The sequence below is a fragment of the Aquila chrysaetos genome, chromosome 1 (assembly GCF_900496995.4).
Source record: "Aquila chrysaetos chrysaetos chromosome 1, bAquChr1.4, whole genome shotgun sequence".
Lineage (NCBI taxonomy): Eukaryota > Metazoa > Chordata > Aves > Accipitriformes > Accipitridae > Aquila > Aquila chrysaetos.
In genome coordinates, this window is record NC_044004.1 from 70,798,332 (window position 1) to 70,813,862 (window position 15,531).

General features: G+C 37.0%; 1 protein-coding gene across 2 annotated transcripts in view; it reads left to right on the forward strand.

Moving 5' to 3' along the window:
* TBC1D9 (TBC1 domain family member 9) overlaps positions 1-15,531 on the forward strand; it is a 61,955-nt gene that overhangs the window by 34,739 nt on the left and 11,685 nt on the right. For both annotated transcript variants that reach the window (XM_030021100.2, XM_030021110.2), the window contains 9 exons: positions 1,511-1,717; positions 3,477-3,647; positions 4,095-4,245; positions 5,834-6,048; positions 8,003-8,120; positions 9,076-9,361; positions 10,535-10,664; positions 14,226-14,324; positions 14,445-14,513. In XM_030021100.2, the coding sequence (XP_029876960.1) occupies positions 1,511-1,717; positions 3,477-3,647; positions 4,095-4,245; positions 5,834-6,048; positions 8,003-8,120; positions 9,076-9,361; positions 10,535-10,664; positions 14,226-14,324; positions 14,445-14,513 (1,446 nt within the window). The remainder of the gene's footprint in view (positions 1-1,510; positions 1,718-3,476; positions 3,648-4,094; positions 4,246-5,833; positions 6,049-8,002; positions 8,121-9,075; positions 9,362-10,534; positions 10,665-14,225; positions 14,325-14,444; positions 14,514-15,531) is intronic.

Consider the following 15,531-nt stretch of genomic DNA (forward strand, 5'->3'; position numbering starts at 1 on the left):
TTACAACCCTCATGAGTCCTTCCTCTCCCATAATTTATATTCTGATTTACAGCCCCATGGTACATTTTTTTGTGCCTTATAGGGAGGGACGGACAATAAAACTTCCTAGATTGATGAGTGGAACTTCTATTAAAGAATGTGTCAGATAAGATTTGCTTTTGTCAGATGTAAAAAGATTCATAATCGTAAGGATTTGAATTGTCTCTTCACACAGACTTGCAATCGTTTATTCCCGTATATGGAAAATATGTCAGCATTTTACAAATTGGTGTGCTTCCCTTTTTAAAGCTGGCTGCTTAAAGCAGATGTTCAGTAAAAAAGAACTTAAGTTTGATGCAATAAGAAAAATTATGTTGGGGAGGTTTTTTATGATTGACTTGATTTGTGGGTTAATGGAAAAATGTGTAAAGTAAGTCTTTGAAATAGTAGCAAAGCTGATGTAACCAGGGACTGTTTGGCTTGACTGAAGAACCATAGAATATTTCAAGGCACTGTTTTCCCCCACAAATCATTAAGAGTAAATACAAATGTTATTTGTTTGGAAACTTTGAAGTACAGCTTCTCCACAGTGTGTTGCAATGACTTTGGTTATTTGAGAAGAGACATTCAATTATGGTTGCACTGTTTGTCTGGAGCTCCAAGGGAACAACGGTCCTCCAGGTAAAGTGGTGGAGGAAGAGAACAAAGTCTGCATTTAACAGCACCTCTTTGCCTGGATGCAGGTTCAGCAACTGATTTTGATAACCACAGCTGCAGCAGCATAAAATTCAAAGCAGCCCTAAAGCTTTAAGAGAAAGAAATAGCTGAAGGAATAAGTGCTTTTGTACTAGTGCCCTGTACTCAGTAGATTGTGGTGTGAGTACTGTTTACAGGTTGGACTTCAGTTAGATTAGTGACCATTTCACTAATGATTGAAGGCCAAACAGAAACTCTACCTCACAGGGTTAGATGTTTTCCTTTGTAAGGAAGGACATGGGGTTAGTTTCCCTTTGCAGGTTTCTGTGTACCATGGAAATACAGTTGCAATAGCAGTTGTTGCCACAGTATGCAACTATAATATAGTAGAACAGGAGTGTTATACCAAAAATGGCTTATTCACATATATTGGCAGTAAAAAGTGAGCAAAAGTCTCTGTTGATTCAGCCAGTACTGGTGTTGGGGAGCAGGAGAGGGATTCGAAGGTCTTACAAAAAAGCCAATAGATCTGCATCCCACAGAAGAAATTTTGTTTTACTGATTCTTTTAAAATAAAGCCTGAGGAAAATAAACTAAGCAGTGTAAAGGAGTTTTGCTGGAGAATGTTCTGAAGCCAGTTGTTTGAGGGATGGCAGTCTTCGTCTTTCAGGCTTCTAAGTCCTTGTATCCAAATCCTGTTTTCCTGCAGAGGAATGTCCATAATGATTTGATATAAGGGGGGAAGGGGTGTGCATTTATTGTATGAAGATGGTTTCTTAGACCAAGCAACTTGATTAATTTAAGATCTTGAGCAGTAGCTACTGTTTCTCCCTAGGTGACAATAGTGGAAAAGGCAGACAGCTCCAGTGTGTTGCCCAGCCCGTTATCAATCAGCACGAAAAACAGAATGACATTCCTCTTTGCCAACTTGAAAGACAGAGACTTTCTTGTACAGAGGATCTCAGACTTTCTGCAACAAACCTCTTCAAAAATATACTTGGAAAAAAATATTTCTGGAAGCTATATCAACTCAGATGATGAGGTATGTGGAGGAACATGAATCATTTACAGGAAGAAGGGGATTTTAACTGGTGTAGGGAGAGAGAAGCCAGGAAAAACCTTTAAGTTTTTCTAAAGCTAAACCTTTGTACACAGAAATGTTACCTCTTTTGTGTTAATGCCTTTAGCTTCCTTAAGCTGAACAGATAAAATGTTACAATTAGGATATGTATTTTTTTTCACGTTAGAGGTAAGAGAAATCACCATTGCTGTGGAAGAGCTACTTTTAACTCCTGCTGCCACATTCTGAAATTACAGTGTATCTTATTGGAAAGTGTCATAGTTAACTAACTGGTTAATTGAATAAAACTATTTAATATCTATTAACCTGTCCAAGTCAAAATGTAGTTGTGGAATTTTAATAATTTGAAGTAATTATCAGCTGATATGAAACTCTTTATTCAAGACTTCAGCTGCTAAATCTCATCCTTTGATTCTTCAGAAAATGATGTCTGAGCTGAGCAAGTTTGCATGTGCACTGCTAGCAAACTTTGGAACATTTGAGCTAACAAAAAAACCCCAAACCCTGTCCTGGACATCAGATGGCCCTATTCTGAACCACTTCCCTATTTACCTATGCAAAGTAAATGGTTCTTAAAAGATATGATTAGATAAACTTTTCTCAGGCACTTTGAATGTCAAGGCTTCTACTGAAGTCCTAGGTTTTATGTATGAAATTTAGGTGCTTCATATCACAACCTCATCAGATCTGTTAAACCCGGCAAAGTTTAGCAGTTCAGACCTCAAAGCAGAAAAGGCTTTTGTAGTGGATCATCTTGGTTTTATGTAGGTACATCTCGCATTCCAAGTCTGTACTAAGTCATACCTTAGTATTGCGCTGAGTAGCCCTACCCTGTTTGCCATGTAAATCTTAAAAGTCAGGTTTTTTGCTTGCTTTGTTGATGGTGAGGTATAATTAGTGTGGTGTTGTAGTTGTATACCAGAGCACCTAAGCATATATGTGTAATGCTGAAACTTTATCTTGCCTTTTGCCCTAGTGGATCTACATATTCTACCTACTGAATTATAAACAGAAATTAATAATGGCAAGCATTATTCTTACATTTAGTAATAAGACTACATATGTAGACATGCATGACTAGTAATTTCAATTTCAGGCATTTGGTATGAACTGTTATGGGAGATCTTACTGTGATAAATTTTCAAAGCTGTTTGAGAAGTCAGAAAATCCTTTTTCTTCAAAATATTTTTCTTCCAAATCACAATCTGTCGAATTTTCCACAGAACTTTTTTTAAGTGAGGGGAACAAAATAATTTGGTTTGTATATGTCTGTATAAACATATATACAGATATAAATGTTTATGTACACACATATATAAATATGTTATATATAAATCCTACATTCTGGATGGTCAAGCAGCCACCTGGGGAGTCAACAGTCCTAAGATGTTGACAGGAGACAAAGGGAGCTGGTTTAATTGCTCAGGGCTACTTAAAGTTAACGCTACTTTAGCAATTCTAATTATAGGATTTGACTACTTATTTGTTCGGGGAGTTGGCGGGGTGGAGGCGGGCTATTGAGAAACTGGAAACAAGTTCATTATTCTATACTGGTTTAGTTTCTGCTATCATATGCTCAGCCTGTGAATGTACCTGGGTGTTTTAATTTGCTCGGGTTTTGTTAGCTGTTAACATGTATAAATCTTGAAGTAAAATGAAGGAAAAAGTCCAGACTCTGGCTCAGCCCCATGTCTGTATTGCTTGTGACTGCTTTCTACAGGTGTTTACAAGATCAAGTAGTTTAATTTCTGCCAGCCCTCATAAAAGCCGCAGTTCTGAATCGGAGGGAGAGCGACAGTTCAATCTCAATGACAATGGCATTCCAACAGCAACTCAAGCTTTAATGACAATGTTTCGCCGGAGGTCACCTGAGGAGTTCAACCCCAAGCTGGTAAAATACACCTCAGAGTGCTGTACCTGGCTGAAGAAGTTGTTAAGTTGTTTTCTTTAAAATCCATGTTTCTGACCCAGAAGAGTTTCATTCTGCCACAGACAGTTAAGAGGCAGTGTTTTTCACAGAAATAAAGCATTGAACATGCTGTCATTTTACCGATACAGACAACTTCACTACATAAAAAAAACTAAAGTTGGATGTAAATCAACTGCTCTTAAGTACAACTGCTTCAACAATATTCTTTTAACAGCAAGGTCTACTGGGATAGAAACTAAGAAATGGGAGGAGGCAGCCCATTAAGAAGAGAATTGGACTGTAGCCAAGTTATTTCTTGCTCACTTGGAAAGTTAGGACATTGCAGGCTTTTTAGCACTTAGCATTTCAGTGGGGCAGAGTTTTAGAAGGAGAAGCTGCATCTTTATGTCTGCCTTTCTTTGCTTTTAGGCTAAAGAGTTTTTGAAGGAACAGGCCTGGAAGATTCACTTTGCTGAATATGGCCAAGGAGTCTGTATGTATCGTACAGAGAAAACTAGAGACCTTGTGCTAAAGGGCATTCCAGAAAGCAAGAGAGGGGAACTTTGGCTACTATTTTCAGGTAGGTATTCATTTGAACATGACTGTGGGATATAAGCAAAAGCATGAGGGAAGAAAGGATTTCAAAGATGTTTAAACGTGCAGATAATAAGCATCTAAAAATATTTGGAGCAAGTAAGGCTGTGATTGTTAGCAGGTGCCAGACTGGTTTAGATAAGAGTTCTGTTTAGACCAGTAAATACCCTTTCTCAAAGAGGCTCAAATAATTAGGGAAGAATATAAAAAAGCAGAATGCACACTTTGTTACTAGAAGCCAGCAGTCTAGGGACTTCTAGGTGTTCAACAACCACCAGCAGGCCTACTTCCCATCTGTTTAATAATTTCTGAATCCAGTTAAGCTTTTGGCCTTCACAGCAAGTTGTTGCAAGGAATTCCAAAGTTTAAGCATGTTGCATGGAACCACTATTTTTTTTTTAAATAGTAATTAAAAAAAAGTTACTTTTATCATTTTATTAGGTGCCCCCAGCATGTGAAAAATAGTGAGAAAATATTTCTGTCCTTCTGTGCCATCAAGGATTCTCTAGATCTGTGTCCCCTTAGGCTTTTTTTAAAAGTTGAAGAATTTTATTCATTTTATTGTTAGTTATATGGAAATCAGTCCATACCTCAGGCTTTCTTCGTAACCTTTCACTTTACTGTATGCCTTCTCTAGCTCTGCCCTTCCCTGAGATAGTTACCACAGCTACCCACACCATTTAGGATATGAGCACATCAGGGACTTTATATGATGACCTAATGATGCTTTCTGTTTTGTTTTCTATTTCTTCCCTAATAATGCTTAATCTTGTACATCTTCTCTTTGCTGCTGGGCATTAAACAAATGTTTTCAGAAAATATATGCAGGAATGCACAGATCTGTCCTGTGTCTGATTAATAGCTAGTTTGGACCAATTTTGATGGTGTATGTATAATTAGTATTTTCCATGTGCGTTACTTTGTGTTACTGATACTTGATTTCCTTTGCTGCTAAGCTTTTATTTCCAGGGAAGTTTTAAAGTCAGCAGTGAAATCTCATAGCAACTCTGTGAGCATGCAATAGTATCCCTAAGGCAGGCTAAGTGCCCTGCCCAAGATGAGAAAGTCATTTTCAGAAGCAGGGATAGAGCTCAGCAGTTCCTGTCTCTTGCTTTTGGCTATGATATCATACTTTCTGCAACCAAGCATTAATCTGCTCCCTCCTCAGGGCAAGTAGCTTTCTCAGAGGCATGTTTTGAGTTATTTAGGATAATCAAACCTACAGCCAGCTGCAGAGAGAGCTCATGATACCATGTGACTGCACAGCTGGTTTGTTCTTCATGCCTCCTGTTTCTTTCTGGCTGAGAGAGAGGCTTTATCTTCTTCCTTTTTTTTTTTAACCTCATTATAAAATGCCTTGAGAGGAGAAGACAAGAAGGGGTGATACCTCAATTGCCTAAGCACTTTTTTTTTTTTAAATCACCTTTACAAAAATAACATTTCATATTTGCTTTCAAAGTGCTTGTTGGTGACATTCAAGATGAAAGGGTAGCAGAAGATCATCATGTTGGGATACTGTATCTGCTAACCCTTGCTTTTTGCTTCTGATTTTAATACTGTTCTCCCACTCCCAGGAGCCATTAATGAAATGGCCACTCATCCTGGCTATTATGAGGACCTAGTGGAGAAATCGATGGGGAAGTATAATCTTGCTACAGAAGAGATAGAGAGGGATCTGCACCGTTCCCTTCCAGAACACCCTGCGTTCCAGAATGAGATGGGTATTGCTGCTCTAAGGAGAGTCTTGACAGCTTATGCTTTTAGAAATCCAAACATAGGATATTGTCAGGTAATTGAAATACCTTGGCACTCCTTCAATTTCTGGAATTCCAGTTCCTTCTTTATACTTCTTTTTCTTCCATCATGTACATGAGTATTTGGCTGTGTAAAGCACACTGATACACGTATAATGCTGTAAGGTAAAGTCTCAATGCTGCAGAATTACAGTAATGCTGAGGTCAGAGGGATTTGACACAAGGACCTACTCTAACAGAAGTATTAGCAGTGCATGCTGAGAGATGTGCATAGTTTTCTGAAAGCATATTTTTTGCCCATAAATCTAGAGAGTGGATAGAGGATAACAGAGCTATCCTGAAGTGCATCTACAGAAAATGACAAATGGACCCTGAAGAAAGCTTCTTTTCTTTTAAGCAGGGGGAAAAAAAAAACCCAAACCTTTAATAGTTCAGCCTTAAATTTTTACCTACTTATTCAATATATTAGTTGTAATAACTCTCCAGAACCTCCTTTACTTTTTCAAATATGCTTTTCAATCATTCAAAACAAAACAAAACAAAAAAAAAAAAAAACCCACAAAAAACCAAAAACAAACAAAAAAAACCCCAAAAAATAAAGCACCCTGGAAGATATCTTATCATTGTGCATCACAACCATGTATCGGTAGAGTTAATGCTGACCAGTGCATGGTTTTGGAGTTCTTATGCCTGTGATTCAGGTCACTTTAGTTTCTGGTCCCAAATCATTCTTTCTTGCTATGTAACTTTTGACTTATCACCTGGGCCCTTTTTTTGCCTTCCTACCTATTTTTGCAAAAAGGAAACTTGAATTCATGAGTATTAAGAAGCCTGATTAATGTCTGACTGTTAAGACTCCTAGATAAAACACGAGTAAGTGAAAGTGCAAGAAATTCTAACAGATACCATCATATATTATTTAATAACAAATAAAATAGTAAGTAATTGCTACAGTAACTTTTTGTAAAGGTTGTTTAACAGAGGAACAGTAGAAAGACACTGTGATTCTGGTTCCTAAAGCTGTCACAGTTACTGTTAATAGCCTTGGGACTTGGTCCATGGCATTCAGAATGCCAATTCACAGTTATGGTGAGAATTCAGGCACTGAAGTATTTCATACATGGTACACAAGATAAAAAGGAATAGCATAGGCTTTAACAGAGTTGTAATGTTGTTCTGAGTTTCACCTGAAACCTTAGTTGCTGTTTCAAACAGGTAATGATCAAGCTGGAGTCTTAAAATGTTACAGAATCTGAAATGAGCAGTTTATTCCTTAGGAGGCAAACTGAGAAGAAAACATTACCAAAATACTTCATTTCTTCAGGTGAACAAAGGTCTAGTCAAAGCCTGTAAGCAAACAGTTCAGAGGTCATTGTATGATACTGTGACATTTGAAATGGAGTGAAACAGGCCATAAAAAACTGTTGTGTACACAGTCAAACATGGAGGGTGAGCAACAGCAAGAGACTTTTGTTTCACTATGCTCTGGTTGTTCATGACTGACACTATTACAGGCATTTGCCTCGGCTCACAGGTGCTGTGTCTTGACCTTTTCCTAGGAGCAGAAAGCCTGCAAGGTACAGCAGCAGCCATCATTAGTGCTGTAGGAGGCATTTTGTCTGTATCACACCCAGATTCTCCAAGAGCAGCTGTTGGCAGAATATCAGTAGCAGTGTACCTGGATGCTTGCAGACCTGAGTAGGCCCTTGATTATGAAAAGAAATCTTGATTTACTTTTTTCTTAAAAACCAACCCCACCCCCCCAAAAAAAACCCTAACAATTTTTTTGTGGTTTGAGGTTTTCTTAAGCCTTCCTTTGAGCATTGGGAAAACACTGTCTGCTGTTTTTACAGAAAAATTCTTGAACAGCTTGGGGTCTGCAGGGGAGATGTAGCTTATTTCCTAACCATAGTAACCACTTATCTGCCCAGTTACTGTGTTAGATATTGAATAAATGGGTCTAGCAATTTGTATTTCTCTTTCTTTTAGGCTATGAATATTGTCACTTCAGTACTCCTCCTTTATGCAAAAGAAGAGGAAGCTTTCTGGCTGCTGGTGGCTCTGTGTGAACGTATGCTACCTGACTACTACAACACAAGAGTTGTTGGTATGTTATGGGGAAATTTTCTAAAATGACAATACAAAAATTAACCAAATTAGTTGGTATTATTTGTATTGAAATAAGCATATGCGTAGATATATGTGTGGCATAGATAGAACTGTGAATGCTAGAGGCAGGACAGCTTGCTCAGGAGCATAGAAGCAATTCCCTAAACAGATACTGTGATAGTTAATAGTTTTTCACTTAGGATTAGAGGGCATTCTAAAGTGAGCTTAAACAAAGTAAATAAAAAAGAGATGTGATGCTAAAATTTGAATTTTAGATGATCCAGTTATCTAATTAAGGTAATGTGGAAACAGGAGCTTTGGCAATTTGCAGCAGAAGTCTTTGTGCCCGTTTACCTCTGATTTGAAAGGGCACAAGTATCCGAAAGCTATTGTTGTCAGATGACAGATTCCTTGTGTATGTGGAAGTGAATGGCTTCTCAGTTTACCATGGAAACTGTCTTTACTGTAGCTCACAAATGCTTGAGATACTCATTCAGCCTTAGAAATGATTCTTCCTGGCCTGCTTAAGACACTGATGTTATGGCATAGATATGTATAATACAGGGTTCTCCTGAACCCTCACACACAGTCACCCTGGCTTCCTCCAACAGGTGATGCTGAGAAGAAGTCTTATTCTAATTAGTAATGGTAAGTACTAAGCCATCGTATAACTTCTGTAGATGCTAGACGAAATTGACCCTTTGTTAGCTCTATGGAGTGTATAATTAAAACAAAAAAAACCCCACTTATTACAGTTCAATTTGTACAGCTCAGTAGTGGAATAGAATCTGTTATTTATCTGAAAGTGAGAAAATGTGTGTGAGCATCATGTAGAATATTCTTAGGTTTTGTATTTATATATATAGAATTTTTCTTTTTTTTTCTCCCCTAAATGGTGATGTGGTCAGTTGCTCCCAAATTAATGGATATCCAACCTTATTTATTTTCAACAGGAGCACTGGTGGATCAGGGTGTCTTTGAAGAGCTGGCTCGTGACTATGTTCCACAGCTTTATGACTGCATGCAGGACTTGGGTGTAATATCCACCATTTCCCTGTCCTGGTTCCTCACTCTTTTCCTCAGTGTAATGCCATTTGAAAGTGCAGTGGTGGTTGTGGATTGTTTCTTCTGTGAAGGAATAAAGGTGATATTTCAATTAGCGCTCGCTGTCCTCGATGCTAATGTAGACAAGCTGCTTAACTGTAAAGATGATGGAGAAGCCATGACAGTCTTGGGAAGGTATTTATTACAAAAAATAAAGCCTCTTCATTTTATTTTTCTTTTTGTTTACTTTTCTGATTTGTGTTCTTCTTCTGTGGTGAAATACTAAATTTAAATCAATACAATAGATGTAAATTTTTTACATGCTTATAGTCCCCTTTCACCCACATATGGTACTCTTTATATTATCTTAAAATAATGTTAACTGACCAACAAGATATAAATTCTTCTTTCAAGACATTCAAATAAACTTCCCAAACCTGGTTATAGAAACTTATTTTGGTTGATTATTTTAGTTGATTACATGGGTTTTGTTACTTCATCTTTTGCCTGCTGCATTTTAAATGCTGCTAAGAAAAAGCCTTGATCTCAAGGGAAATTGTTTTGGGAATGGACTAAACAGAACTCAGAAGAATTAGGTAGGCTCTTGAATGAATAGATTTCAGTGAAACAGGAAGCTGATAAATAGACTGGATTGAGTAATTTAATGCAAACTAATACTGCTGAGTGTAACCTCTGATTTCTTCATGTTTGGTAGTAGTGTTTAGTTTCCAAGATGCTGCTGAAACTTTGGATTTTTTTTTTTTCCTAATAAGTTTCATTAGTATAACCTTATTGAAGTCTGGTTTTAATTTCTTTGGGATTAAAGATGACTGTGGTTGTGTTTTCTCTGAAGTAAGCCCCAGTGCTTGCTGAGGATTTAAGTGTTCTGCAACTGCCAGGTAGAAGACAAATGATCTACAGCAGCTGCACTGGTGGGAGGAACAAGCCATTAAAGCCCCTTGCAGTAAGGTTGAGAAGTAGTAGGACAGGGGGGTATGTAGACTGAAGCACGCTGATCCTTGTTCCCATGGTGTCATAATTCCCTTAGCATATTTAAACAGCCAGAAGCAACAAACTTGTTCAATAAATCACTCATTTGTGACTAGCTATATTTGAGCTATTTCTTGACAAGGATAATGAATTACCAGGGTTACCTTAGCTCTCTTTGAGAAAAAGCAGTGTTAGGATTTGTCAAATTACTGATGTCAAAAATCATGTAGTTCATTAGTAGAGAGTGGCGTGATCATTTTTACATTTAATAATCTATATGTAACCCTTATTCTATTAACCCTTAGAAGGGAGGGGGTACAAATGAATCTTGGGTTTCTCATTTCTTTTTTTTTTTTTTTTTTTTTTTTCCCCCACCAGATATTTGGACAGCGTAACTAATAAGGACAGCACTCTTCCACCCATTCCTCATCTTCACTCACTGCTCAGTGATGATGTAGAGCCTTATCCTGAGGTGGATATCTTCAGACTAATCAGGTCTTCCTATGAGGTAGGGTAGGATTTCTTAACAGTAACTTGCCAACCCACACTAGTTCTGCTTTACAGAGGAATTTGATGCTCTATAGTCGGCTTTGCTCAGAACTGAAATGACTTAAAAGAAATACAGACCTCAGAAGTCTGACATGGGACAGGGGAGAGGGGTTAGTCTTTCTTTTAACCAAAACTTTTAACTGGAGCTGTTTTGTATAGAAGCCTGCAGCATCAAAGGAGAGCAGCCCACAACCAAAAAGTGATTTGCAAACAAAAGGCTGAATTTTTAATTTGAAAAAGGTTAATTCTCATCTAAGCTTTTCCATGCTTTTCCGAACTGAAATATTAGTGAAATCTATAGGATTTCAGAAGACCTTTCTATTATCAGTGGAACTTTGTTTCTTTTACTTTTTTTTTTTTTTTTTCCCAGCAAGTGCTGAAATGGGCCATGAGCCACTAGCTTCTGTATTATCACCAAAGCTAAAAAAATTTCAAGTGAAAGGAGCTGGTAATAACTAATATCTGTAAAGCACAGGACAAAGCCTGCAAAAACCCTGAAATTTGCAAGCCAGTTTCATTGTCCTTAAATTTTAAAAATAAGCCATCGGTTAAAATACCCCTGATGATTACACTGATGTATTAATTTTTTTATAAAAATTAAATAACAACTTTAAAAAGTTATTCTCCTTAATTTCCTTTTTTCCTTCCATTGACATGCAGCGTTAATTAGTATTTTTAGTTCAAGATGTAGGTTCCTACTTAGCAATATGACAGCTGTTTGGGGCACTTCCTATGTCCTTAAAACCTCCTTGCTTTGATAACATGGTACCTATTTGGCAAGGAAATAAGTAGTCCTTAGTGTATTCTATGCTGAAGGGCAAACTGAATCAAGTTAGATGTATAGTTCTTCTTCACACGATGTTAGAATGGGGAGAAGGATGTTTATGTGAAATTCTGTTTCCCGTGTATTTTTCTGATTTCCTCATCACAAAGACAGCTTGCATTGGCTTAACTGCTTTTAGATGAATAACCTGACTCCACGCAGAGCCAGTCTGTCTTTTGGGGGCTTATGCAGCACAGAACCTTGTAGCTCCTTCTAGATGAATAACCAGCTATACTCCAGTATAATTATGCAAAACAAATAGCATGGGAAGTGAAGAACTGTGAGGAAAGCAAGAGCTGGTTGCAAAGAGAGAATTAGTTTCAGGAGAATCATTGTTGCTTGATTTGATTATTAAAAAAAGCCTAACACTTCAATAGTAAACTATCAAGATTAAAAAAAACTTCAAGGCATCTGTTACTCAATGACTGTAATGTTCTTCAATTAGTTGTGTGCAGTCAGGGCTGGGAAGTCAGTTAGCTTTGTTGCAGCTACAAAGAGCAAAATACCAAGTAAGTAAGCATACCTTTGCTATTTTTAGAATTTAAGCTGTTAAAGGTACTTGTTGGGTAACCATCTATCCTTAATCTTCTAGACATTTATTGTTTATGAAAACATAGGAAGGCCTACAGCCGGAAAAAATGCTTTTTCTTGGAGTCCTTTGCCCTCCCTCAAACATACACACACCACCCTTGAGGTGGGGAAAACCTTGTCCGTTGCAGACTGTCCTGTGATATTTGTCATGGGAATGTGATGAGCCTGAGAACTTGGTGAAGGCGTAGCACTGGCAAAAGCACAATGTTTTGATTGTTTTATGAAGAGCTGCTTTCCATCATGCCCTGATCCTGTCCAGCTCTTAGGTAATCATGTCAGATGCATATATGAGAAGTCCACAGTGAAAGCTGAAGTGATGCAGAGGAATTTTTTGGTTAGCACCCCTCTCTGTGACAATATTGAACTGACCTTCTACTTTTAAAAGAGAAACATTCTTGAAATAAGAGAATAATACATAACAAGTATATTTTACCCTGCCAGTAATTTTTTTCATTTGCTGAAAATACTTCTTACTAAGAAATCTCTTATCTTTTCATTCAATTTTGCAGTTAATTCAGAAGCCATAGAGCCTGGCATTATAATAATTACAACAGAAGTGACTGAAATAATGCATAGTCACTACAGCTTTAAAAGCCTGTGCATAGCTCACTAGCTGTCAATGGAGTATAGACTCAGATATTCAGAGCTGTTAAGTGCTTAACTCCTTTCATTTGTGTGTGTGTTAGTTTGGAAAAAAATAGGCCTTAAACACTTAAGCTACTTCTATAGTAGTATCTGGATCTTGGCCATTTTAACTAAACAACTGACGCTCAAAGGTCTATGTTGTTGAAAGGTTTGATACAGTTTTGACCTAGAACAAGTGACATGCTTCCAACAATTCCTTATATGATTTGGAAGTTAACACGGGCAACGGACCATTCCCAGAAGGTAACTGCATGCAACCTTCCTTTTCTGTAGGCCACATGAGTTTTAGTTGTATGGATATGAACAGACCATCCCATTTGGCCTCTGGACCAGAGAACAAGCCCTGATTACTGAAATAAATGTGGCCCTAGAGCCACAAAAGACCTCTCTTTTGAAGGTTTTGTAACCTCTGTGATGCTTGATGCTCATGGATGTTTATCTAGATTCTATTTTTTCAAAAGACTTCTTTATTTGCAAAATACTCCAATTACACGAAACTACTTTTTACTCCTAAGGTACATGACAAAAGTGCAAAGCTTTACAGATAAACACAACTTTAGTGTTAATTTGATCACACACAAATGTGCTACCAAATTATGACCTGCTTATGTAGATACACTTGCACTGGAAATATAAAACCATCCTGTATGGAAGCGTGTCTTGCCACCCCCTTTTACTTTTACACGTGGCATACTTGATGTCTGGCATTATTGTTCCTGCTGGTCATCTGTGCATTTCTAAGTATGTTACAAGCGTTTTGTTGATAGCAAAAAACTTCTACTTATAGTTCACAAAAATAAATCTTGGGGATTAGGCATTCCTCTACATATGAAAACATGGAATATTATTTTTAATAGGCTTTCCCCTAGGGTGCTTCTGTAGTATATGCAGGAGCTCCCTGAGACTGTTACGTGCGTTGTGAAAAAAACTTCTGAAAATAAGACTTGGCACTTCAGAGAATCTTCTTTCTAATGGAAGTTGTGTTCTTGATGCTTGGTTTCAGATCCTCATGAACATAAGGACTGCTATACTGTCTCAGCCATTAGAGATCCAGTTAGTCTAAATATCTTCTCTCTCTGTAGCAATTAAGAGATATTCCAGCATAAGCTGAAATAAAACCCTGCAGAAGTAGTTATGAAATTATCTATTCATAGAGATTTGCCAAGCAAGAAATTTCTAACTACTGAGATTGTTTTGAAATGTGAAGATTTGTAACTTCATAAAGACCTCTCAAATTAAATGAAAGTAAGTTATTGGGAAAAATAAAACCTAGTGATGTATTCCTAAAGTCTTCGCAACTTTGTTACGTGTTAGAAAAATGCCTTATCAGCAGTTTTTTTTAAATATACCGTTTGTGGTATATCACATAATTAAATTAATTTCTCAAATACATTAAAGGCAAGCTAAGTATTCCAAGTATTTAATACACAGACTATCCTGTACTACTTTTTCTCTTCTAAGAAATTTGGAAGTATCCAAGCAGATTTAATTGAACAAATGAGATTCAAACAAAGGCTGAAAGTTATCCAAACCCTTGAAGATACTACAAAGCGCAATGTGGTAAGTACTGAAATAATGTTCTTTGCAAAGATTAAGGTCAATCAGTTTCTGAAATTTAAATTAGCTTTTCAATGAGAAATGGATTTCAAATCCGTAACTGTTAATGTTATGTTTCAAAAGGTACGAACTATTGTGACAGAGACTTCTTTTACTATCGATGAACTGGAGGAACTATATGCTCTTTTCAAGGTAAAACAAAGTGAAGATAAGATCATGTGCTTGCAGGAAATGCAAATGTTTATTTTTTATATGGGACTGTGTCTTTTCTAAAGACCAGGTTGAGTCTGTGAGTTACTTACTATCAGGTATCTTAATACAAACTTGACTTAACTGCTGTATTATTGTATGTGCAAAAAAAACCCCAAACACCCAACTAGTGTTTAAAAGCTCAGGAAATAAGTAATTCACTAAATGATTTGTCCATGGAAAAAATTAATAAGCTGATGAAAACTATTATAGTGAAAAAGTAAATAGATAGAGGGCTTTTGATCAGTCTTTAGAAACTTAGGTATGTCTGTCTCTACCTGACACAAGTTTTGGAATTTAGCACAGAAATACCTTTCTTCTATTATCTCAGACAGTTAATACTTTGATAACACAATAGCTGATTTTTGCCATTGTTAATGCTTTAACATACACTGTATTACGTGGAAATTTAGTGTCACATGGTGATGTGTTTTTGTAGGTTGATTGTACAGCAATACCATTAGATCCACAAATTTAAAGGTGAGCAGTTAAAATGCTTTAGCTTCACCTTCATGCGTTGCCTTAAAACAAGATACTTTCTTCCTCTGTTTTGTTATAACAGAGATATTTTTTTTGGTATACCATGAAGAATTTTTTCCTTTCAATTACCCATCTCTAATGTCAGGTCTTACAATTGTCCAAATCCTGCAGTGGCTTCTTTCAGTCTTCCATGCAATCAGTGAGACCAAGTCAGACGGTCCACCCTGGTTGATCACTGTGCAGTGCTAGGATCTCTTTCTCTAAGCCTCTGAATCATTTTGAATTAGATTCCACTGAAATCAGCTCCAGAACTTTCACTGACTTCAGTAAGACTGAAAGAGTAGGACTTTATACAGTATTCTTGAGCCTGTACACTTCAACAAAAAATATTTCAAATAAACAGCTATTTTTATATGCTCTGAAATTAAAGATTTCATGAGAGTCCCCTTTGACTTGACTGTGTGGTGAGGTTGAAGGGAGT